The sequence below is a fragment of the Dermacentor albipictus genome, chromosome 2, assembly GCF_038994185.2.
Source record: "Dermacentor albipictus isolate Rhodes 1998 colony chromosome 2, USDA_Dalb.pri_finalv2, whole genome shotgun sequence".
NCBI lineage: Eukaryota > Metazoa > Arthropoda > Arachnida > Ixodida > Ixodidae > Dermacentor > Dermacentor albipictus.
Window position 1 is genome coordinate 95,667,464 of NC_091822.1, and position 27,927 is coordinate 95,695,390.

A 27,927-nucleotide genomic window follows, 5' to 3' on the forward strand; every position below is an offset into this window, starting at 1 on the left:
GTTCTGAAAATATGCCGAAAAGATACCGAGAGTGGCTGTTCAAAGACAATATTGGGAAGCCTCGCTCAACAGAAGCTAGGCACGCGAAGAAAGCTGCTCATAGTGATGGCCCCTCGCTGCTTGGAGGTCCCGACAGAGTGGAAGATGCAGCGGCTGCAGTGGGAATGCCGGCTGACGCTTTAAGTGGCGAAGAATCTACGAGTGACGACTTCCTCGACGACACAGCAGCAGACCCGTCCCTCGGCTCCATAAGTGATGGGCTTCCTGAAGCAAGCGATGGGCAGCTGAATATCGTACAAAGTGTAAGTGCGACTTAAGTACTGTTTAATTTTCTTGCAAGACTTGTTTTAACACACAAATCTGCTATTGCTGCATCGTGAATGTTCGCGTACATCATTTTGCATTTCGCGTGTTGGCACATAGTGCGGCCGGTGCCCAGGCAGGCAGAGAACAAGGCGAAGTCGACCAATAAACTGGAACAGTTCATTTGGCAAACTTGCGCCCGCAAAAGAAAAAAAAAACGTTAGTGGTGATAGTAGCCTGCATGGACGTCTGTCGTCGAACCGAATGCCGCCCCGCTGGCGTGCACGTAAATTATAACTGTCACTGAACTTATACCTGTGCCACATTCGCGCAAATTAACGCTATTTGAGTTGAGGCCTTCAATTCCTTAACGTCACTAAATCTTGGTGTCCGTGACACACATCTAGATGTAATGGAATCAAATGTGCGATGACGGTAGTTACAGTTCGATTTTCGTTGCAAGCTTATCAGAAAATAAATGTTCGTTCAGTTCAAAGGATATTCTACAGAAAAAAAAAACGTATAAAGCGTCTTTATAGAAGTAACGCGCCTATTAGTACATAAATCATTCGACTGTACGAAAGCATTTGTTTATCGGTCGCTTTCGAGTGGACAGCAATTAGAGAATGGCACAACTTTTTGTTTTGTTACAACCTTCATGCATCTGTTCAGCTCCACACTTTGAACTTTGTCAAGTATTATGCAAGATAAAGTTACTCTTTATAGCTGTAGCATATGCTTTACACTCTCTGCTGCTATGTGCAATGATGCAGTAAGCCCTGTTAAGCCTGCATTCTTCATATATTTTTCTTGAGTAATAATACAGAACAGGTCTGTTTCCACAGGATTCAGAAGCAGATTCTGCAACAGAAGAAGATCCTGCTGATGCTCTGAGATATGACCTGCTGGATGATGTATCCTTGTGCTCCAGTGATGACGAGGACTTGTCGCCCCAGCATGAACCCTCAGCAAACCAGACATCAGAACTGGTCAGTCTTTTCAGTAGTCTTACTCATGGGCACTATAGAGTCATAAGTCAAGGACGGGCATGTCCTTTCTCCTCCTCAAAAAATCCTAAGTGGGAGCAAATCCATTAATGAAAGGTTCATTCTTTCCTGGTTTTGTTCATGACACTCCTGCTTGTCATGAAGGATTGTTCATTCCACATTTGTTTCTCCTTATCAGCTGTTAGTTACTGGTCACCACAACACCCATACCATGCCTCCGCTCATGGTTGGCTGTCATTTTTGCAGTTCTGTGCATTAAATTATTGTAGTTCTAGAAATTGACACACATGTCTGTACGCAGCCCGGTTCTTGCGGTATTCAACTAAAAAATAGTACATCTGTCTTGTCAGCTCCTCAGGTGTAAAATGAGATTAGTTGTCATTACATAAAATTGTGCTGTTCAAACAGATGACCATCCGCCCTTCCTTGTCTTAGCCCTTGTCATCCCCTGCACTCCTGCAGAGAAAATGGAACAGGGCCAAAATACCTGCTCAAGATGTCCAGGGAAAACACGGGGAATGCGGGAGATGGAAATTCAAGACGATGAGCAAAACTGATTGCATTCACCTTGTTCACGTTTTGCTCATCTGCTCATAACGTGACACTCCTGTTGATGAATCCATCTGTCCGGCCACCAACAGTCTCTAAACTATACTGAGCATTGTTGCCACTAATCTAGAGTAGAATTACTTCAAAATATTTTGACTTCCTCACAAAGTGCAATTCAACACGGTGACTTGTAAAAAAATGTAAACATGATTTGCATGCTACTTTTTTATGAATCTACACAAATGCAGCATGTTGCAACCTGCACAGTGGAGAGTGCTGTGCTTACTCAATGTGAATTTACTGTCATTGCACTTAGCAGGCTGACTGATTAATACCCGTGTCACACGGGCACCCACGAACTCCTTCAGCATAAGGGTGCGCGAGACTTCCTAAGGGAGTTTGAGCTCAAGGAAGTTGCGGTCGTGTCACATGGCCAATAACAAGGTTTTAAAAGTAGCCGCCAGAGGCGCATTCAGCGGTGTTTGTTTTTTGTACAGGTAAAAGAATATAACTTTTAATTACACTCGTAGCTATTATAAGTAATGCTCTTTCCATAAGAATATTATTCAATTTGTTTGATGCGAAAGTCATGCCCCTCATTAAGAATCAAAGTTCGCTCGCTAAACATAGCATTGCTGACAGTGACATTAGCCAGCCTGTGCTCATGTGTGGTTTCCTTTGCAGCGCGACTAGCCACCATAGGCAGGTTGCGAACGTAGTTCCCGCGCCTACTAGGGCGCCCCTCGCGGCGGCGAGCGCGGAACCGGCAGGATACGACCGGCCCGCTTGCGTTCGGAAAGCCTGTATGTGGACTGTTTCGCGCGTAACTGTTGCCTTTTCTGAGCAATGCCGAAGTGCAACCCGAGCTGTTGAGTAGTGGGCTGCAACAGCACGTACACCAACTCACGAGGAACAAAGTTTTACAGGTTTCCAAGCCGACCGTATGAAGCAGAACGACGTCAACACTGGATAGCGCTCGTCAGACGGCATAAGCTGTTTTATGTTCCGGCGTTATGTCAAGTGCGTTATAACGCTGAATTCTTTGCTTTTACAGCAATGATGGCAGCAACGGGACACCTGCAGTCAGTGGCGTAGCTAGGTCGTCTGGCACCCGGTGCCCATAGGTCTTCTGTCCCCTCCCCCCCTCCCCCGTGTTTATTCGAGGAAGGTGAGGTTATCAACAATTTCCGTGTGTCTCCAGGCGTATATGACACCTCCACACAGGCCCCTCGGACCCCCCCCCCCAACCTGTTGCTACGCCACTGCCTGCAGTGCGTACCAGGATATGCAGCAAACAAAGTAGTTTGTTCCCACACTGAACTGCAGTAAAGCTGTGGAACTCTTTCCCAATCCTCTCCCATTCAAACAGCGCTAGGGCTTGCTGAGAGATTTGAGGAGGGGTTGAAGCCGGCTGAGCTGGTATACGCCCTTCTGCGCCCAGCATATTATCAACGAAGGGGCAGTTGAGATAACCAAAATTTTTGACAACGTGGTTTATTGGAACCTCCTTTGCACGCACTGAAAAAATCGCAACATAAGAGTATCGCACTTCCAGTAACTTGGGCGAAAATATTTTCCCAGCGTAGTCTAACACAACTGGTAAGTTCATCCCCATTTTTCTGTGTTTGGGGAGAGCAACGTTAGAATACCTCTGGTAGGTCTTACGAGTCGTTCGTACGCTCCACGTTCCTGGATGAGATGTTTTGGATTCGTATTTGCCGTCCTGTATGTACAGGGAAACTACCGCGGCGTCCTTGCACTTCCCTGCGATGCCAGCACGGCTATCGCAGCTCCCCGCTAGGATTTGTCTGCTGTCGCCGATCTTCAAGAATCAATGTCGCCTATAATTTCATGCGTCCACACCGTAGATAACGAAGTAACTTACGCTGAGCTTCACGTATCTCGCTGGTGCATTATTTTTCGTTTGCGGAATAAACCTAGCAGTCACTTCCGATTAGTGCGAGTTCAACACTTCCCTCACGTCGTAGACGTGCCCCACTTCAAATAGACGACTTCCTTTCTCTAAATTCTTTTCACGAAAAAAGCTACGAAGATCTTGTAATTCCCGAAACCCGGTTAAAATTAATATCGGCACGCTGTTTAGCGCCATCGCTACCGTTTGGCAGGACGCCAAACACGCAGCGCGGGCTGCTGACGCCGAGAGTTATCCTCCCACATTCGCGCAACTATTCGTCAGATGGCGCTAGGGGCCGGAAAAACAGGGCGCCGCCTATGCACTTGCAACCTGCCCATAGCATGGCGAGTAGGCTCTGCGTTCTGCTACCCGAACTGCTGCAAACTATATCCAAAATGCAAAATTTTGTGCATGGAGCATTTTGTGCATTTTGTGGGTCTTATTGCTACGATGAGGTTTCACTGCACAGTGCCTTGTCTTGGCCTTTAACCTGATACTATTGCCGCCGCTGACCCAGCATTCTTGTGCAAGTCTCTGCATGGCAAGCCGGACCCGGACTGCTTCAAACTACCCTATGCAGTCGGGCTGACTCAGCCGGACTCGATGCTTGTTCAGTTTGACCGGCTAGCATTTACATGAACTCGACAGGCATATTCCAGCCTGACAAGCCGACTTGATCCGATTCTGTAGGGTGCCTGTAAACGCCCTGAAAGACTAGAAAAGCATTGCGCCAAGCGGCCTAGGTTGAGAGTATTGTGTAGTAGTAAGCATAACTCTTGCTGAATTGTGCTTGAACTTTTATTCAATTCAAGAGAAACATTCCAAACACGTGCAAGATTAATTTTAATGCAAACGATAATGAAATCATCAGCTTTACGACAGCAAGTATGGGCACGAGAAGACTCCTTTCAGCCGCCAAAGGAGATCACCGATCTCCCTTGACCAACAGCACCATTAACTCCCTTATTAGAAGGGCGACGATGTGACACTGAGTGCATCTCCACTGAGATAAAGACAACGAAGTTAAAAGGAGTTTGTGGGTGCCCATTTGACAGAAGTATAACACAACCTGTGTCTCAATAACCACAAAACAAAATAGTGCAAGCGAAGCATATAAGTATGGAAGCAGAAGGGAAAGGAACAGGTAAATGAGAATTCTTGTTGTGGCATAGCTTGCATCTATGTGCTTCTGTCTTTTCTTGCTTACCTTACTCTCCTCACAAGGCTGAACTTGCAGCTTTTACTGTGCACATAAACCAGTCAACCTGACAATTTTTTTGTATTGTAATCCTGCATACAGGTGATGTGATGTATGACAGTTCAGTATTCAGGACTGTTTTTCTTGTTTTGCAGGATGAGCCACTGTACGCTGGATCACGTGTGACCGTTGGTGAAAGCATGGTGCTTATTCTTGGGCATTGCCTGCGGCATAACACCACTAAGGAGGCAACTGAGAGCCTTCTGAAGCTTATTGAAGCCCACGTGCCTGAGGAAGCTGCCATACCAACGTCGAAATATGCCTTTTTTAAGCAATTTACAAATGCTAGGGAGAACGCCACATTACATTTCTATTGCCCGTCTTGCTCACTTTATCTGGGCGAGAGGCAGGCACAGGAACTCCACTGTTCTACCTGTGGTGCTGATTTTGTTGTCGACATGCTAGAAAAAAAAGAAAACTATTTTCTTACATTCGACATTGCCAAGCAAGTCGAAGACAAACTTTCGCTCGCTGCACTAGACTTTAAGTCGTTGCCTAGACAACTGTCGTATGATGTAGGCGAGGTAACGACAAGCCAGGGTTACCACAACCTGCCAATGTCTACCCATGACTTGTCGGTAACATGGAATACAGATGGTGTTCCTCTTTACGAGTCATCTGGGTACAGCATATGGCCACTTCTTCTTCAAATAAATGAATTGCCCCAGAAAGTGAGAGCAAAACACATGCTCCTAGCTGGGTTGTGGTTTGGTCCCACAAAACCCAAAATGAATTCCTTTCTGAAGCCATTTGTTGAACAAATGAACATTCTCTCCAACAGTGGTTTCGAGTATACAGATGTGAAAGGAAATGTCCTAAAGGTGCGAATTTTTCCAGGGCCCTGTTGCGTTGACACAGTGGCCAGAGCCATGGTAATGAACATGAGCCAATTTAATGGTTCTTATGGCTGTGCATGGTGCATGCATGAGGGACAAGTTGTTCGGAAAGGCAGCGGTCATGTCCGCGTATACCCTGTTGTCTCTCCTCGACCAGCGCCCAGAACACACGAGACATTTCTGCGAAATGCTGCTAAAGCAGAGGCAACACTGCAAGCCGAATGTGGTGTTAAAGGTTCAAGCGTGCTGTTCGATTTGGCATTTTTTTCATTTCCGGCAGGTTTCGTTGTCGACTACATGCATGCTGTGTGTGCTGGCTTTGTTAGGCACATGGCATGCATGTGGTTCGACACCTCCATGTCGTTCCCATACAGTCTTGGAGGCAAAATTAATGAAATCGACCAGCGGCTGCATCTTTTTAAACCTATCTGGGAGATTTCTAGGCTGCCGCGCTCACTTAAACTCCGGAAGTACTGGAAAGCATCAGAGTGGCGCAACTGGTTGTTGTTTTATTCTCCAATAGTGCTCCATAAGATTTTGCCGAGAGCATACTACAAGAATTGGTTGAAGTTTGTTAGGCTCATGCACTTTCTTCTTGCTGACACAGTCGCAGCAGAAAAACTGAAAGAAGCTGGCAGGACAATGTGCGAGTTTGTGAGAGAGTACGAAGAGCTGTATGGAATAGCACACATGACATACAACGCCCACCTTTTACTACACCTTGTTGCATCAGTGGAAGTATGGGGCCCATTGTGGAATTATTCGGCGTATGCTTTTGAGGGCATGAATGGGCAGCTCGTGCAACTTGTGAACGGCACACGCTATGCTGGCTGGCAAGTGGTTGAGAAGTTTTATTTTCTGTCGCACCTTCCCATCATATGGGACAAATGTTCCCACTTTGAGGATGCCCAGTCGAAGCACCGGCTAATGAGGTACTTTTTAAGGGGGTACAACCTGCGAAAGAACTCCGAGAGCACTGGTGGTGTCGTTTTTTTCGGAAAAGGAGAGATCGGTAACCGTGGCATCTCATACAAAAAAGTGCTGATTGGCAGTTTCCTCTACTGCACGAAGGGCCTTGATAAGTCGCGCCGCCTTAACTCGGTCGTGTACATCAATGGTACATTTGGCCAGATCGAGGATATTTTGGCGACTTGTGTAGAGGGACATCGATCATGTACATGTGTTCGCCGTGTTGTATTTCGTTTGTGCAAACTTAAGGTTGCAAGAACATTTGTTGCCGATAACTTGAGTGGAACCATCATACATGAAGTTTGCACGACGTCAGACAGAGTAGAGATGGCTTCTGAAAATCCACGAAAATGTATGTTGTTGCAGTCATCGTCAAAGACATTTGTGTGCTGTGTTGCCAGCAAGTGCATTTTTGAAGCAACGTAAAGATGTCCTTGCAAGAGGAGGGAGAGAGCGAGAAGTAACAAATTTTTATATTGAAGCATGAGCGGAGAAAATAATAAGATATCTCATTTGGTGCACATACTGCAACATTGTTAGCACTGAAGTGGTAGAATTTCTCAACAGTTTTGAATAAGCAAACGACCGATAATATGAGTGCATTGCCTCTCAGGGAGACTACATTGACAGTTATGAAATTCTTAGAATGATTAGAACGATAAGCGACTTAAAGAGATTAGCACTACTTTTGTGTCCCTCTCATTTGTGCTGTTGCAGCACACAAAGTACCATTGCTCATGCTGTTACTATATGCTTTTCTGTTTTTGCTCCTTCTACATTCCCCTCAGAGTTGCTTGTGTTTTGTCTGTGGTAGGTGTAAGCTTGTTTCTATTGTTTCATACAGGGTGTCCCAGTTAACTTGGACCAAAATTAAAAAACTAAGAGCTCTAGAGAAATCGTACCGACTGCATAGTAGTGGCAGTCGTACGTACTTGCAGCCAGTATTTTTTTATCGCAAATTATTAATTCATTGCTTTTAAATAGTCAACTTGTAATTATTGCTGGAATCGCAAACATAATAATTACAATGTTTTAGGGCATCTTAAATAACCTCCAAATCAAACATTTATTTCATGCTGAAGTGGTCCTGGTTGTTTTTTCCAAGAAAATACAAAAGCCCGCGACATGCGAAATAGATTCACTTGCACGCCGTTACTCAAGCTCCTACAAGCAACCATTGAAATAAGCACGGCTGCATTCTCTTATCGCTGCATCATACAAGGCTCCGCTACGCTTATCAATCCGTCAGCGGTGTGTTCTTTTGATGCCGCGACCATCACATAGTGTGAAGCCCTGTATCGAGCTGCCGCCACTAGTAAAGCTGTGTATCCATGGCTATTCGCTTGGGAGCACTTGTGTAGCAGAGTGTGTACCTATCTCGTATTTTGGATGTTTTGCGCGCTTTTGTTCTTTCTCAGAAAAACCAATGAGGCAAAGCTGAGCACTAAAATGCTTGTTTCGGAGGTTATTTGAGGTGCCCTACAACTTTGTAATTGATATGTTTGCGATTCAAGCAATAATTAAAAAGTTCTCTAATTAAAAGTAATTAATACTTCGTGATGAAAACAATATTGGCCATAAGTATCTACGGCTACTGTGCAGTCGGTACGATTTTTCTAGAGCTCTTGGGCATTAATCTTGGTCCAAGTTAACTGGGACACCTGGTATATAGGCTGTACACTATGTATATAGGTTTTTTATATATAGGCCTGCAATTCAATGCAACAGGTTCATGTATTTGTTTTCCTGTCATACAATTGTGCCTACCCACAGATTTATAAGAGTGCATTATTTTTGTGTTCATGTACAGGGTCTGTCCTAAAAGTAATGTCAGTAAGGCCATTACAAATAATTTATTGAATTTATCCTTGCAAGTGTTTAAAAATGTTCCAAATACTCTCATTTTGAGTCGATACATCAGTTCCAGCGAGCCTTCCAGCTCTCGAATGCGTTGCGTTAGTCCTCCTCCGGAATAACCTTTAATGCTGCGGTGCAAGCTGCTCTGATCCCGTCCACAGTCCCAAAATGCTTGCCTTTCAGGGGTGTTTTGAGGCGTGGAAACAGAAAAAAAGTTTGGGGGGGAGCCTAGTCTGCGTTGTACGGAAGCTGGGGGATAGTTGACGCCCCTGCTTTAACCAGGTAGTTTGTGATGATGAAGGCGCTGTGGGCCAGCGCATTATCGTGGTGCAACTTCCAGTTGTCTGCGATGTCCGGCTGGATGCGTTGAACCCTGTGTTTCAGTCTTTGAGGACTTCCACATAAGCTTTGGGGTTCACTGTAGTTCCAGGTTCTACAAACTAGTGATGAACCAGTCCGTGGATGTAAAAAAACAGATGAGCATGATCTTGATCTTTCATTTGCTCATCCTTGCTTTCTTCTGGCGAGGGGATGAGTGTGTGTGCCCCTCTGATGATTGCCTTTTGGTCTCTGGGTCATATTCAAATACCCAAGTCTCGTCACCTGTAATGACGTCCAAAAATTTTCAATCACTATTGCACATGTCGAGCTTTTCTTGGCACGTTTCAATGCAGTGCGACCTTTGGTCGACAGTGAGCACTTTTGAAACCCTTTTTGCGCACACCTTCCGCATGCCGATATCCTTTGTAATGATTTCATGAACTTGAGTTTTTGGCATGTTTAACATGTCGGCCATTAAATGAACACTTAATCGTCGGTCAGAGTTCAGCGGTTCCCTGACTAGCGTCACATTTTCATTCGTGGTGGTCATGCATGGCTGTCTGGCACGGTCTTCGTCGTCAACCTCTTCCCGGCCTTCCAAAGAGGCCTTGTGCCTCTGAAACACTTGCCGATCTGACAGGGCATGTTCTTTGTAAGCAGTCTTGAGCATAGTAACACTTCCCGCAGCGGTCTTGCCAAGTTTCACGCAAAACTTGATTGCAAATCTTGGCTTTAATGAGCGCAGCATTTTCACTTGCACAAGAATGAAAAAGAACTCTCACGGACAAGCCCGTCGTACACTCTCCGATGCTCGGAGCATACTGAGAGGGACAGGCAGTCAGCGTCATTATGCAGGCGCCCTGACTTATACATAATAGAAAATGCATATTCTTGTAGACGCAATGCCCAATGTGCAAGTCGTCCAGTTGGGTCCTTCAAAGTGGAGAGCCAGCAGAGGGCGTGATGATCGGTTACGACGCAGAAGCTCCGACCGAAAAGGTATGGCCGAAATTTCGCGACCGCCCATACGAGCGCGAGGCATTCTCTCAGTGATGGAGTAATTACGCTCAGGCGTGGAAACAAGGCGGCTAGTGTAAGCGATGACACGGTCTTGGCCCTGTTGATTCTGAGCGAAGACAGCACCGATGCCATGACCACTCGCGTCAGTTCGTACTTCAGTGGGTGCAGAAGGGTCAAAGTGTGACAGAATTGGGGAAGTTGTAAGCCGCTCAGTCAGGGTAGAGAAGGCTTTCTCCTGCAGTGGTCCCCAAGAGAAAGAGGCGCCTTTCTTAAGGTCAGTGAGAGGGTGAGCGATGTCGAAATTTTTCACAAATCGCCGGAAATAAGAGCATAAGCCCAGAAAACTACGGACATCGTTTGTTGAACAAGGTACAGGAAAATTTCGCACGGCGTGAACTTTCTGTGGATCAGGTTGGATTCCAGCGGTGTTTGTAAGATGGGGGGCTGAGCATGTTAATTTCACGGCGACTGAAATGGCACTTGGGAGTTTAGCTGAAGGCCAGCCCTGCGAAACACGGAGAGTATGGTTGTGAGGCACTGCAGGTGGCTCTCAAAGTTCGGCGAAAACACAATCGCATCATCGAGGTAACAGAGGCATGTAGACCACTTCAAGCCACGCTAGAGAGAGTCCATCATGCGCTCGAATGTAGCTGGCACATTGCACAATCCAAAGGGCATGGCTTTAAATTGGTACAGACCGTCCGGTGTGACGAAAGCGGTTTTCTCGCGGTCCATCTCATCGACGCTAATCTGCCAATAGCCGGAGCGGAGGTCAATTGATGAAAAGTATTGGGATCCGTGAAGGCAGTCAAGAGCGTTGTCAATGCGAGGCAGGGGATAAACATCCTTCTTTGTTATCCTGTTGAGGTGACGGTAGTCAATGCAGAAGCGCCACGAGTTGCCGTTTTTTTTTACTAAGAAAATCGGTGATGCCCACGGGCTACTGGAAGGTTCAATGATGTCCTTGTCCATCATCCTGTCTACCTCTTTCTGCATGATGGCCCTTTCTGCTGCAGAGACATGATATGGCCGCCTATGAATAGGGCTGGCATCACCGGTGTTGATGCGATGTGTGACAACAGATGTCTGGTCAAGTGGACGGTCATCCAAATCAAAGATGTCCCAAAAAATGACAGGAGGTGACGAAGAGCTGTTTGCTCAGAAGGAAGGTCGGGGGCGATCATCTTACAAGCATCATCCGCAGGCGTCTAGTACAGAGGAGTGGGTGACAAAGGTCCGTTGGGTACTGAGGAAGGATTCAGAGGTCAAAGAAGAAATCTTAAGTTCTTCTAAAGGAGTGGTATGCGCTATGGCGATACCGTGTGGCAGCACATGCGACAAAAATCCAAAATTCAGGATCGGCATGCGTGCGCGGTTTTCGCGGATCCGGATTAAGGTGCTTGGTAGGGCAATATTGCGTGACAAAACCACATGAGTAAGCGACGGCATGACGTACTCGCCATCAGGTATGGGAGGACAGGGCGTCAAGAGGACATTTGTAGCCGCCTGTGGAGACAGCCTTGCAATCTCAGCAAAACATAAGCGGTGTGAAGCACAAGTTGTTGCGTCGGCAGGAAGTGGCAGATCCAACTGTACAACACCTGCGGAGCAGTCAGTTTGGGCAGAGTGTTTCGAAAGGAAGTCGAGGCCGAGAATTAGGTCGTGCGGACAGTGTTCAAGGACGATAAATAGAACAACAGTATAATGGCCCCCAAATGGTCACACGTGCTGTGCACTTTCCAAGGACAGGTGAAGTACTCCCATCGGCGACTCGCACAGTGTACAGTACGGCGGGTGTCAGAACCTTTTTGAGCCTTTGGCGGAGAGCAGCCCTCATAACTGAAAGCTGCGCTCCTGTATCAACGAGAGATCTAACAGGAACGCCATCAACTTCAATGTCCAGTAGGTTTCCACATGTAGGCAGGGGCAACAAAGGATTTGTGGGCTGGGTTGCAGTTGCAGCTTCAACTCCGGGAGCTGCACCACCTAGTTTCCCGTAGCGAAGCAACCGGTTGCAGAAGGGGACGAAGAGCAGTGAACGAGGCGAACAGGACCTACGACCTTGCGGAGATGGGGAGTGGCTGGACCTGGGTGGAGCACTGTCGGCGTTGATGTTCCTAGTTAGCATAAAGGGCGAGAAAGTAAGATTGTCTGGTTCTTGGCGGTAGTGACTCAGAGACAACCACCGAGGAGGCAACGACCAGTGGTTGCGGCAATGACGGGCGATGTGTCCAATACCGGAACAATTAAAACAGATGGGTTTATGATCCGCTGTGCGCCAGTCAGCTGGGTTGCGACGGAGTGGCAGAAAGCTTTGCGTCTGGGAGCGAGTCGCCAGAGAAATCTTGTACGTGAATCGTATGGCGCACCGAGCGGAGAGATGGAATGCCCAAACTTGCTATTTCGTCCCGAATGACCGCTTGTATAAGGGAGATAGCGGGTATGCTCGGAACGAACTGGAGCCGGAGCCATGGCCTCAAGCTCACGGCGAACGATGCGCGTGATATCTTCCAGTCCTGTGGGCCGAACAAACCGTGGCGGTATTGGGCAATCGGTCAAAAGTTTGAGCGACACGGTGGCCCTTCACTTGTTCGAAGCGCCGGCACTCCTTTATAATTGCATCCACAGTGGCACAATCCTTACACATCAGAAGATTGAAGGCATCGTCTGCAATACCTTTCAGTATGTGACCAATCTTGTCTACCTCGGTCATGTTGTTATCAGCCTTGCGACAGAGGGCCAGCACATCCTGTATGTACATGACATAGGATTCTGTGGACGTCTGAGCGCGGCACGCAAGTTCTTTTTTTGCTGCCAGCTGACGACCGACAGGTCTGCCAAACAGGTCTTGCATTTTTTCTTTGCAGACATCCCAGCTCGTTACGTCAGCTTCGTGTGTGTGGTACCATTGCTTTGCAGTTCCTCATAGATAAAATATCACATTTGCTAGCATCATTGTTGGATCCCACCTGTTGTTGTCGCACACTCGCTTGTACATCGTAAGCCAGTCCTTTACGTCGGCGTTGTCCGTGCCACAAAATGTCCCTGAGTGCCGCAAATGAGTGAAGGTGACCGTTGGCACGGGCTGCTGAGGCGTCGCTTGTGTCAGTTGATTTGCCATTGTGGCGGCAGGTAGATGAGGTCCGCTGTGAAGTTCCGTGATTGTACCCCACACCTTCCACCAAAATGTTGCAGGAAGAAAGCAGACCCACGAGTGCAAAATAATGTGTATTTACAACTGAGGTATATGGCGTTTAGGCAACTGCCAGACTTCGTCTTCCTCTAGTCCAATTCAACTTCTTCCTTCCTTTCACCGTAACAATATAATGCTCATTCCATTGATTCTAAATGCTTTCAAAAGCACTGGTCAAGTGCTCTCGTATAATTGATTGAATGTTTTCCTTCAGATCGTTAAATCTGCCTTGTTCAAATCAAGTAAATTGTTACATCACTGTGAATTAGCTATAAAAAACTTGTTTGTGTCACAGAAATGTTGATTTTTTAGTATTTTGCCATAGCAGCAACACATGAATTATGTATGCATCATTTGTGGTTCTCTAACAATTGTTAGATTTTAGTGTGTGACATGTCTGTACTTATGTACTTAGTTGACTTGCCTGTGCACATAAATTTGATTTCAGTGTTTCTGCTATATCTTGTGTGTTTGTTGGAAAATTAGTGTGCTCAGTTTGAAATGTTTATCTGAAGAGAATAACTACATGTGCATCTTGTATATACCTACTTCAAGTATGTATCGCCGATAACACATTGCCTGAAGTGGGCGCCAACTAAATGTGATGTTTGCCTCTATTTCTGTCTTCATTGCTTTGAAGGATAAATATCTTGTCAAGCTGCGAACTAGCACCTTTTAGTTCTGATGCAAGCTTTTGTTTTGTAAATGAATGAATGTCAAATAAATATTTATTGATTGATGTTTATATAACTACCTTATTATTAGCCTATGTCGTGAGCATCTTTTTCGTTATCGCAGGCCTGTGTGACCTGTATGCTGTTCTGGTAAGCTTTTCTGTAAGCTTGCTGGAGTATAAAACTGCATACCTTCTGTAGATCGCACTTTTTTTTTATTTATGGGAGCACTAAGGGTTAGCTGATGGACATGCTACAGATGTGCCATGAGCTATTAAAATCTGCTTTAATTTGGACATGCCTCCACACATGCTAGGAATGGGCACTCTAGTTTTAGCAAGAATTGTGTTCAGCACCAGGTTAACCTTGGAGTTCTACTGATCGAACAAGTTTTCGTAGATGCAAGCATGCATGGTTTGTAACTAGCATTCGGTGTGAGACTGAGTGTCGAATAACCATGTATAGATCACTTTTATCCAGGATCCAGGATCACTTGACCCATAGTACAACTGGTACATTTAAGGCAACTTACATAGCCACTACCTTATTTCAATTATTATTAATTGCTTTAGCTTACGGCCATTGTCAGACTGTTTGTAGCAATGGGTGACAAAGTTGAAAACTGTAAAACTAACCGTAATGACAAAATGTGTCGTGGTTCAGTCTGCAGGCTGTCTGTACGGTATTTGCAGACGAAGTCTACGTGGAGGTGACTGCTGGGTGACTCGAGGGTGACTGAAAGGTCAAATTTACCTATTTGATCGTAATTACAAAATGTGTAATCGTTCAGAATATATATATATATATATATATATATATATATATATATATATATATATATGTATATATATATAGACACACTCGCTGGGCATGCATGCATATTACATGACGGGTCGATCTACTTGCCATCCACACAATGTCTGCAGACAATCTGCAGACTAGGTCAACGTGGAGGTGACTGGTGGGTGACTCATGGGTGACTGAAAGGTCAAACCTATTTAACCGTAATTATAAAATGTGTAATAGCTCAGAATATATGTGTGCGTGTATATATATATACATATATATGTATATATACACTCACACTCGCTGGGCATGCATATTACAGGCAAGTCTACTTGCCGTCCACACATTGTCTGCAGACAATCTGCAGACTAGGTCTACGTGGAGGTGACTGGTGGGTGACTCATGGGTGACTGAAAGGTCAAACCTATTTAACCGTAATTATAAAATGTGTAATAGCTCAGAATATATGTGTGCGTGTATATATATATACATATATATATAAATATGTACACTCACTCGCTCGACATGCATATTACAGACAAGTGTACTTGCCGTCCACACGATGTCTGCAGACTATCTGCAGACTAGGTCTACGTAGAGGTGACTGTTGGGTGACTCATGGGTGACTGAAAGGTCAAACCTATTTAACCGTAATTATAAAGTGTGTAATGGCTCAGAATATGTGTGTGCGTGTATATATATATACATATATATATATATACGTACACTCACTCGCTGGACATGCATATTACAGACAAGTCTACTTGCCGTCCACACGATGTCTGCAGACAATCTGCAGACTAGGTCTACGTAGAGGTGACTGGTGGGTGACTCATGGGTGACTGAAAGGTCAAACCTATTTAACCGTAGTTATAAAATGTGTTATGGTTCAGAATATGTATGTATATATAGATACATATATATGTTTACTCACACACTCACTGGGCACGCATATTACAGACAACTCTACTTGCAGTCCGCATGGTGTCTGCAGACATTCTGCAGACTTAGTCTACAGAAAGGTCGAGTCTACAGCTAGGTGACAGGGGTGACTGATAGGTGACTCATGAGTGACAGAAAGGCCAAACCCATTTTTGTAAGGGATGGTATTCAAGCAGGGGAAAACTTGTTTCTTCAGCTATGTCTCTGACACACAGTGAGAAGGGCTTTGCCACTGTGGGCCGGTTGCGAAAAAGTTGACAACTGGACAAATCATTTATAGTGTAATACGTGGGGTGCTGACTGTTTCCGTTTACTCTAAGAAAATGCATGAAAGACGAGTATGTTCTCTGCAGTTGAAGTGACCATTCATCCGATTCAACGTACAGACTTTCCACTGGGCTTGTTCTAAAGGCACCTGTGGACAGGCGAATTCCTAAGTGGTGGACAGGGTCCAGCATCTTTAGAGCAGTTGGAGTAGCCGACTGGTAGACTATGGCTCCGTAGTCTAGTCGTGTGCGTATGAGGCTTTTATACAAATTCAGGAGACATTTTCTATCACTGCCCCAGGTTGTTCGTGAGAGCACCTTTAAGATATTCATTGTTTTCATACATTTGATTTTAAGATACTTTATGTGCGGCACAAAGGTTAATTTCGCGTCTAAAGTTATGCCTAAAAATTTATGTTCCTTGTTTACAGGCAGACGCTCACCATTCAACAGAATTTCAGGATCAGCGTGCAGGCCCCTTTTTCTCGAGAAAACGACACATGTGCTTTTTTGCGGGTTCAGTCTGAACCCGTTCTCTTCAGCCCATTTGGAGACCTTGTTAAGGCCAAGCTGGAGCGGTCGCTCACAGATTGCAAGAGAACTTGATTGGAATCCTATCTGCACATCGTCAACATACGTTGAATAGAAAATGTTACGTGGTATGTGTAGACGAAGAGAATTCATTTTTACTATAAAGAGCGTGCAGCTGAGCACACCGCCCTGCGGCACTCCTGTTTCCTGTATAAATTTCCGTGACAAGACATTGCCCACTCGAACACGGAATGTGCGATTAGACAGATAGCTTTCAATAACACTAAACATATTGCCATGTATACCTAACTGTGAGAGGTCTCTCAATATCCCAAACCGCCAGGCAGTATCATAAGCTTTCTCCATATCCAAGAATACAGATAAAAAAACTGCTTATGAACAAAAGCTTCACGAATACGTGCCTCGATACGTATGAGATGGTCACTTGTGGATCGACCCTCGCGAAACCCGCACTGGTATGGGTCGAGGAATTTATTTGATTCGAGGATATGTAGTAGGCGACAGGTAATCATTTTTCGAATACTTTGCAGAGGCAACTTGTTGGCGCTATAGGTCGGTAACTTGATACAGAGGAAGGATCCTTCCCGTGTTTCAGAATTGGAATTACAATAGCCTCCTTCCAAACGGAGGGGATCTCGCCGGAAGACCAAATAACGTTGTATAGGTAGAGGAGGGTTTTCTGTGTTTCAGGTGGTAGTTGTTTTAGCATCTCATATATTACGCGGTCTGAACCTGGGGCGGATGTATTACAACAGTTTAGTGCTGCCTGCAGTTCTGCTATACAGAATGGATAGGTGTACGCCGCATTTTTAGCAGACTTTCTTTCTAGTTTTTGCTGTTCTATTTGTGTTTTGTACTTTAGGAAGGTTTCGGAGTAGTGTGAAGAGCTCGATATGTATTCAAAATGTGCACCGAGAAAGTTGGCTTGGTCTTCAAGGCTTTCTCCGTGGCTATTTACTAGAGGTAAGGAATACGTTTGCTGCCCATTAACTTTCTTCACTCTATTCCAGACTTTTCTCTCATCTGTATACGAGTTGATGCTTGATATAAATTTTGCCCAGCTCTCTCGTCTTGCTTGCCGGCGCGTTCTCCTTCCCTGGTATTTGACATGCTTAAAGTTTTCCAAGTTTTCTGCTGTTGGCGAAACGCGAAGTAGCGCCCACGCTTTGTTCTGCTTCCTCCGTGCTTCCCTACATGCATCGTTCCACCAAGGAACACGCCGCTTGGAATCCATGCCGCTCGCTTGAGTAATACATTTACAGGCGGCATCTAGTATAAAAGCTGTAAAATATGCAACAGCATCATCTATAGTTATACCAGACATCTCAGTCCAAGTCATGTGTGTAAGAGATCTGTACCGTTCCCAATCGGCTGTGTCAATCTTCCACCGAGGTACCTGCGGGGGAAGTTGATCTTGTTTCGGCGTAGTTCGGATTATTGGGAAGTGGTCACTCCCATATGGGTTATAAAGCACATTCCATTTAAAATATGGTAAAAGCGTCGGCGATAAAATGCTAAGATCTAGGGCAGAGTATGACTTGTTGGCTAGGTTAAAATATGTGGGCTCCTTCGTGTTCAAGAGACATGTTCCGGAAGAAAAAAGCACCTGTTCGATGACGCGACCTCGCGCATCACAGCGCGAATCGCCCCACAAACTGCTGTGTGCATTAAAATCACCGAGAATCATATAGGGCTCCGGGAGCTCATCTATTAATGATTCTAAGTCGCGCCTGTGAAGCTGATGATAATGATGATGTATAGGGTTTTGTGGCGCAAGGGCCAGTCATGGCCAAAGAGCGCCAAACAATGGTGTTATGTACTCGGTGAGAAAAGTAACGACAAAGGGTATGGTGGCTGTCTATGACGAGATAGTGTTGCTGTATAGAGGCATAAGACAAGAAGCAGGGTATAAACATGTTAACATAATGACAATGGCTTGTGAGGTGTGCTGTTAACCTAAAAGTTATACCATGAAGGTGTGAGGTACTAAAAATGCATATATGTCAGTAGCACTACTGCCTCAAGAAGGTCCTTAACTCAAAGGGCCCAGAGGCAAGTGCTATACAAAGCGCTGCTTTCGCAGCAGGAGCCTCTGATTTGAGGCCGTGCTACGAAACTTGTGGGCCTAGTATTTGTAATGCGTCAACATCTTGTAAATAGTTAAAAACTGTTTTGGGGTTAAAAAGCGGGTCCGCACCAAGGAACATACATGGGTGTAAAGGAATCTGCTGTCGGTACGCTAGAGGGAAGTGCTTTCTTCTTTGAGATTCCACTTCCCGACACTCCAGCAGGACATGGAGGACGGTCAGTGTTTCGCCACATTTACAACAGGTTGGAACTTCGCTACCGGTCAATAGATAAGAGTGTGTGCCATAGGTATGGCCTATCCTAAGGCGGCAGAAAATGACTTCAGTTCGCCTTGTTTTTGTTATTGGTTCGTAATTTCCTAAGTGTGGCTTAATTAAATGGAGTTTATTGGAAGTTTCGGTATCCCACATCTGTTGCCAATGCCTTCTAAGTTTTTTGCGCAAAAATAGCTTTAGGTCTGAAGGTGCGATACCTATGGATGAGTTGCCAGCTTTTTTTGTAATCGATTTGGCAATTTCATCAGCGAGCGTGTTGCCCTCGATGCCCCTGTGCCCAGGCACCCAACATACTATGACCTGTTTATTACACGAATATAACTTGCACAGGAGTGAATATAGATTAATGAGTATGGGATTCTTGAGGTTCTTAAGTGATATCAGAGATTTTACGACAGATAGGGAGTCTGTAAATACAATGGCTTTCTGTAGCTTTGTTTTCTTGATTTGTTGGACAGCAGACAGTATTGCGTAAGCCTCTGCGGTGAAGATGCTTGTTTCCGGGTGCATAACGTTGGATTCGGAGAACGATGGGCCGACAGCTGCGTAGGAAACGCCAGCGTGCGACTTCGAAGCGTCAGTGTAAAATTCTGTGTACGGGTACTTGTGCTGGAGTTTTAAGAAATGCATTCTTATGTGTGCCTCTGGAGCGTGTTTTGTAACCTCTATGAAGGATGTATCGCATTCTATGTGCTGCCATTGCCACGGCGGCAGTGGCTTTGCTGGGGCCATAAGGTTTTGCTCAAGAGCCGGAACTTCCATTTCCTCAAAAAGTTTTCTAACGCGCAGAGAAAATGGTTCTCTAGCTGCAGGTCGATTATCAAACAGCGTTGCAGATGCGAGGTTGTTTATGGTTTCGTAACACGGATGATCGCGGTTCGCGTTAACTTTCAGAAAGTAAAGGAAACTGCAGTACGACCTCTGAAGATGAAGCGACCACTCGTTGGCTTCAACGTAGAGACTCTCCACAGGACTCGTCCTGAAGGCACCGGTAGCTAGGCGGATACCTAAGTGATGAATAGGGTCAAGAATCTTTAAGGCGCTTGGGGTGGCAGACTGGTAAACCACGGCCCCATAGTCTAGGCGTGTACGTATAAGGCTTTTGTAGACATTCATGAGGCATTTCCTGTCACTGCCCCATGTTGCATGCGATAGGATTTTTAGAATGTTCATTGTTTTTAGGCATTTTTGCTTAAGATATCTTAGGTGCGGAATGAAAGTTAATTTTTTGTCCAGAATAATGCCTAGAAATTTGTGTTCTGTGTTTACAGGTATGCGCTGTCCATTTAGGTCTATATTGGGATCTGCGGTCAGTCCTGTCTTTCGTGTGAATAACACACATGAGCTTTTATTGGGATTGATTTTAAAGCCATTTTCTCTGGCCCATTTAGACACTTTGTTCAGTCCAATTTTGATGTGTCGTTCACAGATTGCGAGGTTACAAGACTTGAAACCGATCTGTATATCATCTACATATAAGGAGTAGAACACGCCGGGTGGGATTGCTGAACGTAAGGAGTTCATTTTTATGATGAAGAGCGTACAGCTGAGCACGCCTCCCTGCGGCACCCCAGTTTCCTGTGTATATGGTCTGGACAGAGCATTCCCAACTCTAACGCGGAACGTGCGATTTGTTAAGTAGCTTTCTATTATGTTCAGCATATTTCCGCGGATACCAATTTCTGAAAGATCTCGTAATATTCCAAACCGCCACGTTGTATCATATGCTTTTTCCATGTCGAGGAAGACAGACAGGAAAAACTGTTTGTGTATAAAAGCTTCGCGGATGTTTGCTTCTATGCGAACAAGGTTGTCTGTTGTAGAACGGCCCTCTCTAAAGCCGCACTGATAAGGATCGAGCAGTTTGTTTTCTTCAAGGAAATGAAAGAGCCTGCGGTTTATCATTTTTTCATAAAATTTGCAAAGACAACTTGTTAAAGCAATGGGACGGTAACTTTCCACTGAGGATGCATCTTTACCTTGTTTTAGAATGGGTACTACGATGGCTTCTCTCCACGCCAGTGGAAGAAACCCAGTTGCCCAAATAGTGTTAAAGAGGGACAGCAGAGCCATTTGAGCGCTAGAGTCCAGATGCTTTATCATCTCATACATAATACGGTCGGCTCCGGGAGCAGAGCTTTGACAAGTGTTTAATGATGCTCTGAATTCCATAACACTGAAGGGACTGTTGTAAGGTTCGTTTTCTCGACACTTTCTATTGAACGGCTTGCTTTCTGCAGATTCTTTTAGTTTGTGGAAATGCTCCGAATAATGTTCGGCACTGGACACATGTTCGAAATGCTGTCCAAGGGCGTTAGCCTGGTCTTCAAGGTTATTGCCTTGGACATCGACCAAAGGCAGGAGGTAAGGTTGGTGGCCTACTAATTTTTTCAGCCGACTCCATACTTTCCCTTCTTGTTTATAGGAGTTAATACCGGAGATGTATTTTTCCCAGCTTTCCCTTTTAGCCGTGCGCCGTGTTCGTCTTCCTTGGGACTTTATGTGTTTGAAGTTAACAAGGTTCTCAGTTGTTGGAGAGCGGCGCAGCATGTCCCAGGCCTTATTCTGTTTTTTCCGTGCATTCCTGCAATCCTCGTTCCACCAGGGCACTCGCCTTTTTTTCAGGGTCCCGTTTGTTTGTGGGATGCACTCCAATGCGGCGTCAATCATAAAAGCGGTAAAATAAGCAACAGCATCGTTTATATTAAAATCGTTAAGAGCGTTTCGAGGCATATACGTCAGAGTCCTAAATTTTTCCCAGTCTGCAGATGCAATCTTCCATCGAGCGGCGTGTGGGAAAGGATCATGTTCTTTTGTAGATTGGAGGATCACAGGAAAATGGTCACTGCCATAAGGGTTTTGAATAACTTTCCAATCTAAACGGGGTACTAAGGTCGGGGATACTATGCTTAAGTCTATGTAACTGTATGTGTTGTGTGCAAGACTGTAAAATGTTGGTTGTTTCTTATTTAGCACGCAGGCGCCTGAAGAAAACAGGATTTGTTCAATTATTCGACCTCTTGCATCGCATCGGGAATCCCCCCAAAGAGTATTGTGTGCATTGAAATCCCCAACCAGTATATATGGTTCTGGCAGGGCATCTATTAATCCCTCGAGTTCTGCTCGAAGGAGCCGAAAGTTAGGCGGTATATAAATAGAACAAATGCTAATTAGTTTTCCCAACAATAAGGCCCGAACCGCAACTGCCTCAAGAGGTGTTTGAAGTTCCAGAGCACGGCATGCAACGGACTTATCAGCTATTATTGCTACACCACCGGAAGAGGTGTTGGCATCGTCACGGTCCTTCCGAAAAATGGCGAATTGCGTCATAAAGGCTGACTGTGTTGGTTTTAGATGCGTTTCTTGTACACACAGCACCTTTGGATTATATTTATGTATGAGTTCTTTGACGTCGTCGAGGTTGTGGAGGAGACCTCTAACGTTCCAATGTAATATTGGTGTATCCATGTTGTTATTGATATGTGCTGTGTGTTTAGGAGAGAGAAGCTACTTTAGCCCACAGGGCTCTTTCCAGGCCCCGTGATGCGGGTTTTGTCCTTTTTGGCGCGCTCCTGAGAACTGCGCCGGGCCTTCGGCGTCTGGGACGCCGACGCACTTTGTGATGTATCCATCGCCTCTGTGGAGGCGATGGATGTCCGCTCGCGGTGTCCGCTCGCGGGTGTTTCGGGCTTCTCTACGCGAGCAGAGGCCCTTAAAGAACTAGAAACAGCAGACCCTGAGGGCTGCTGGATCTTGCTGGGTAGCAGGCCAGCACTAGCTGGTCCCGCAGTAGGGGCGAGTGGCGATGCCGCCGGTCCACTCTGGGTGGTCCTAACAGCCGCCGAATACCGTTGTGGCCGTGCCCCCAGCCGTGCCACTTCGGAAAATGTAGGTCCCTGTGCAATAGAAAGACGCTTGCGCGCTTCTTTGAACGAGATATTTTCTTTTATTTTAAGTGTTATGATTTCTTTTTCCTTCTTCCATGAAGGACAGGAGCGAGAATAGGCGGCGTGTTCGCCGTCACAGTTTGCACAGTGAAGTGGGTCGTTGCAGTTGTCCGCAGGGTGGTCATGGGACGCGCACTTTGCACAGGTGGTACGGCCTCGGCAGCTCTGAGAGCCGTGGCCGAATCTTTGGCATTTGAAACATCGTCGTGGATTCGGTATGTACGGTCTGACATTAATTTTCATATAGCCTGTTTCGATGCTTTCAGGAAGAGTGCTGGTACAAAAGGTAAGGATCAGGTGTTTTGTGGGTATTTCTTTGTCATCTCGGCGGATCTTGATTCGTTGCACATTAGTGACATGCTGCTCCTTCCAGCCCTCTAGGAGCTCTGCCTCAGTCAGTTCTAGAAGGTCCTGCTCTGAAACTACACCTCTTGTGCTGTTGAGGGAACGGTGAGGGGTTACTGAAATTGGGGTTTCACCAAATGAAACAAGATTTGGCAATTTGTCGTGTTGTATTTTGTCACGAACTTCAAGGAGAAGGTCGCCACTGGCCATTTTAGTAATTTTGTATCCAGGGCCCAGTGTGTCAGTGAGGCACTTCGCAACAACAAATGGAGAAAGCGTTCTTACAGTCCTTTGGTTCGTTTCAGTATGGATCACGTGAAAATGTGGGAAAATATCGTTGCTCTTGGCGAAAAAGTTAAAGGGTTCATCGGTGCGGCCTCTTTTCAAAAGAGGTCGATCAGGTAGCTTGGGGAATGAGCTAAAAGCCATAGAAATTTCTGATATTGCGGCAGCTGTGCCAGCCACCCACCATGGAGCCCAACACGGGGGCGTGACAAGATTCTGTATAAATGCAGCCTGCCAGCGCCAGCAGTACACAGCCACTATAACCTAATGTATATACCCGAGATTGGATACATTACACACGGTTAACCCTTGCCGCCAGGAAATACGGAAGCAAAAGAAGTGAAAAGAAGACAGGAAAGATGCAAAAGTGGGAGAGAAAGACGAAGATTGGAGAGGAGGACAGGAAAAGGCGACTGCCGATTTCCCCCAGGTGGGTCAGCCTGGAGGTGCCGTCTATGTGAAGCCGAGGCCGAAGAGGTGTGTTGCCTCCGCCGGGGGGCCTTAAAGGTCCGAACGCCCGGCATCGGCTCAACCCCCAGGATCCCCCTTTCCCCAGACACGGCTAAGCCGCGCACGGCTACACGCGGGAGGGTCCGACCCTCGTGTGCTCGGGTCCGTGGTGTCGCAACACACCAAACGCCTGCTTACGCAGACGCCCCCGCGGGGCTGTGAAGCTGATAATGTGGTGGTATGTACAAAGAGCAGATGGTAATGAGTTTATTTAAAAGTACGGCTCGAACGGCCACGGCCTCAAGGGCCGTTTGGAGCCTCAAATGCTGACACGCTACACTTCTATCCGCAATGATAGCTACACCGCCAGATGATGCGACAGCATCCTCGCGGTCTTTCCTGAAAGTCATGTATTGTCGGAGGAAGTTAGTGTGTTTGGAAGATAGGTGGGTTTCTTGCACACACAGCACTTTAGGTTTAAACTTACAGAGAATTCCTTGGATGTCTTGTAGGTTTCTTAATAATCCTCTGATATTCCATTGTATGATGTCATCCATGTTGAAAAAAAAAAAGTTGTGCTGTGTGTCTCAAGAGAGAGGAGAATGACATTACTTTACAGGGCCTTTGTTAGGCCCTGTAATTGGTGTTTTGTCCTTTTTGGAGCGGTCAAGAGAACCTCGCCGCTCCTTCGGCGCTACTTGCGCCGTTTGGCTTGGACTGGTGTCCATAGCCTCCTGCGAGGCACGGGACACCCGCTCCAGAGAGCGATGTGTGCGTCGCGTAGACTTCGTCTCAAGCGACGGAGTCTTCGTCCCCACGGGGCCGGAGGTCGACAGGACCCCTGTGACCTCCGCGGTGCCCTGGCTGCTGCCGGAGCTTGAAGAGGCCACTGGTGTGGACACTTTGAGAGATGGCAGGGCAGCGTTAGCTGCTCCCACCGTAGGGGCGGGTGGCGTTAGCCTGGGCACGCTAGGCGTGGTCCGGGCTGCCGCCAGAGGCCGTTGTGGTGCCGCCCCCCGTTGCACCACTTCAGCGAAAGATGTTTTTAGGGAAAATAACGCAGACCCTTTGTCTTGCTTCGCGGAATGTTATGTTCTCCTTATATTTTACTGTAATTATTTCTTTCTCTTTCTTCCAGGCTGGACAAGCTCTGGAGTACGCAGGGTGACTGCCGTCGCAGTTCGCACAATGTAACTCATTATTGCAGTCGTCGGCAGAGTGACCGGTTGCGCCGCACTTTGCGCACATAAGCTGTCCTCGGCAGCTCTGGGATGCGTGACCAAATCTTTGACTTTTGAAGCAACGTCGTGGGTTAGGAATGTAGGGTCGAACATGTAGTTTTACATAGCCTGTTTCAAGAGTCTCGGGTAGAGTAGTTGAGCTGAAAGTTAGTATTAAATGCTTTGTTGGGATTTCGTTGTCATTGCGTCTGATTTTGATGCGCTGCACATGGATTACGCCTTTGTCCTTCCATCCATCCAGGAGTTCTTCTTCATTCAGTGTCATTAGGTCTTCATCTGAAACTACGCCTTTGACTGTGTTCATAGTTCGATGTGCGCTGACAGAAACAGGGATGTTGCCAAAGGCTACGAGGTGTGCAAGTCTGTTGTGTTGTTCCTTGTCCTTTAGTTCGAGGAGCAAATCCCCACTTGCCATCTTTGTTACTTTGTAACCGGCTCCAATGGTCTCTTTTAGGCACTTGGCGACAAGAAATGGTGAGATTACTCTAGCTTTAGTAGATAACTGTTCACAGTGAAGTACGTGAAATTTCGGGAAAGCTTCTTTGTTTTGGGGAATGAATAGCGAGGTTGCGTCGGTGCGTACCCTTTTCGAGGCACGATCAGGTGAAAACGGGTTCGAGGATCCCATGGGAAAAATTAAGTTGTTCGGCAACGGCGTCTGCCACCCACCACGGAGCCCAACAAGGGGACGTGGCAGAACATGTAAACAAGTCTGCACAGCGCCAGCAGTATGCCGTTACTATTACCCAATATGGTATACCCAAGTTAGGACAGCCACACCAGGTTAACCCTTGCCGCCAGGAAAAGTTGAAGTGAATGGAAAAGATAAGACGACAGGAAAGATCAAAAGGGGAAGAGAAAGACGAAGATGCGTGTAGAGAGAGACAGGAAAAGGCGACTACCGATTTCCCCCGGGTGGGTCAGTCCGGGGGTGCCGTCTACGTGAAGCTGAGGCCAAAGGGGTGTGTTGCCGCCGCCGAGGGGCCGTAAAGGTCCAAACACCCGGCATTGGCTCAACCCCCAGGATCCCCTTTTCCCCGGACACGGCTAAGCCGCGCACGGCTACACGCGGGAGGGTCCAACCCTCGTGTGCTCGGGTACGTGGTGTCGCAACACACCAAACGTCTGCTTGCACAGACGCCCCTGCGGGGCATTCTACATGTGGAGCACTTGTACTTGATACAAGTGATCGCGTCGCTAAACCCGTGTGGGTTTTTCAATACACGCCGCCTAGGCTACTCCGAAATAAAAGTTGCGTGCGCGCGCTAGAACTAACACACGACGAAATTTTTCACTGTGGAGAAGGGGATAAAGGGACGTCATAAGAAGGTGTATATGGTGCGCGAGGCGCTTCGATCTACAAAAGCTGGGATAATCGTGCGGCATGGAGCGTTTCTCGCACCAGCCATATCATCGCTGCAATGAAGCGTCCTTCTTCACATCACTGCCTCTCTTCCAGGCGAAACAGTAGCAAGGCACAGGCGCCACACATTACGCATATTAAACAAACTATCGCGTGGCATGGAGGAAAAGAAACAACAAAAAGCTTACCTACACGCGCCCAAACTTTGCGAATGCAGGCAAAGCGGGCTTGGGCTGAGCAGACTGGCGTACGCTCCCCAGGCGTACCGCATCTCCCTAGTGCCTGGGGACGTACCTAGTAGGATCTAGGACGCGTGCCGTGCCGCTTCGGTGAAAAAGTACCTAAAACGTGGTTCGTGCGAGCACCGCATAGTGGCGCAGCGGTCGAGCGTTTGGCTTGGGCGTAAATAGAAACACGCGTCCATGTGCACCCTCCCTTTGGAACGGGGCGGTCGGTTACGCCACCAAGCTCTTGCTATTATACTGCCTAATGTCCTACCTGGGTTAAACAATAAAAAAGAAAACAAACTATGAACTCTCACAACCAAATTTTCTGATCCTCTATTGCGAACTGTTCTTTTGTACGTCTCCGTTTTTTGTCGTTTCCCTACTTGTCCTCCACCAATCCTCCACTCGCCTCTTACTAATCCCTATTGCGGACGTGTTTACTTTTGTAGTGCTCTCGCTGAACCCAAGGACTTCAAGGAGGCCAAAGGTGCCTAAATCGACCACTCGGCAGACGTCTTCACATTCTAATAAAACATGCTCCATCGTTTCCCTAGCTTTACCGCAGCAAGCACATGCTTCTTCTTCCTTCTGATATACCGCTTTATAGGTGTGAGTTCTAAGGTACCCCGATCTCGCTTTGATCCTGATCTGCTTTGAGTTGTCATAAATTGTTTCTTTCCTGATTTTCTTTTTACTCTTAAGTAGTTACTCATCGCAGGTTTCTTTTCCATTGCCGCCACCCATGAGATTATATCAGGCTCTCTGACTTTTCGCTTGACGTTCTTTGTTACTGTGTTGCCTACCCTACAGGCCGCATACTTGCTGGTAAGTTTCCTAGTTCACTTCCTCCAGTATGAATCAATGTTTTTCCTGTAGAGATACCTCAAGTCTCTCCCAGTCCATTTACTTTCTTCCATATTCCTCAGTCGTTCTCCGTAGCAAATTTTGCTGCGAGCTTCCCTCACTTAAAAACTAATCCACTCCATATCACCCTGCATAGCTTCATTTGTAGTCTTCCCGTGAACGCCCAGTGCGAGGCATCCCACTGACCTTTGGTTGCCATCGAGTCCTGATTGTACCCTTGATTTCATAGAAACAACCGCATTTCCAAAACTAAGTCCTGGAACCATTACACCTTTCCACATACACCGGAGCACCTTCGTACCTATAGTATCCCCATAGCGCTCTGTGCTTCTTTATAGCTGCATCTCTTCCTTTTTACTGTTATTGTTCTTTTTCCTGTGTTCCCATATGTCTA

At 46.4% G+C, this 27,927-nt stretch overlaps 1 protein-coding gene across 1 annotated transcript; it reads left to right on the top strand.

The window, feature by feature from the left end:
- LOC135902714 (uncharacterized) lies at positions 1–25,006 on the top strand. The gene is made up of 6 exons (XM_070533281.1): positions 1–302; positions 1,149–1,292; positions 5,128–5,610; positions 21,062–21,175; positions 24,502–24,777; positions 24,977–25,006. Exons 1-6 carry the CDS (start codon positions 12–14, stop codon positions 25,004–25,006), a joined length of 1,338 nt encoding a protein of 445 aa, XP_070389382.1. The 5' UTR covers positions 1–11.
- Positions 25,007–27,927: the final 2,921 nt, after the last annotated feature.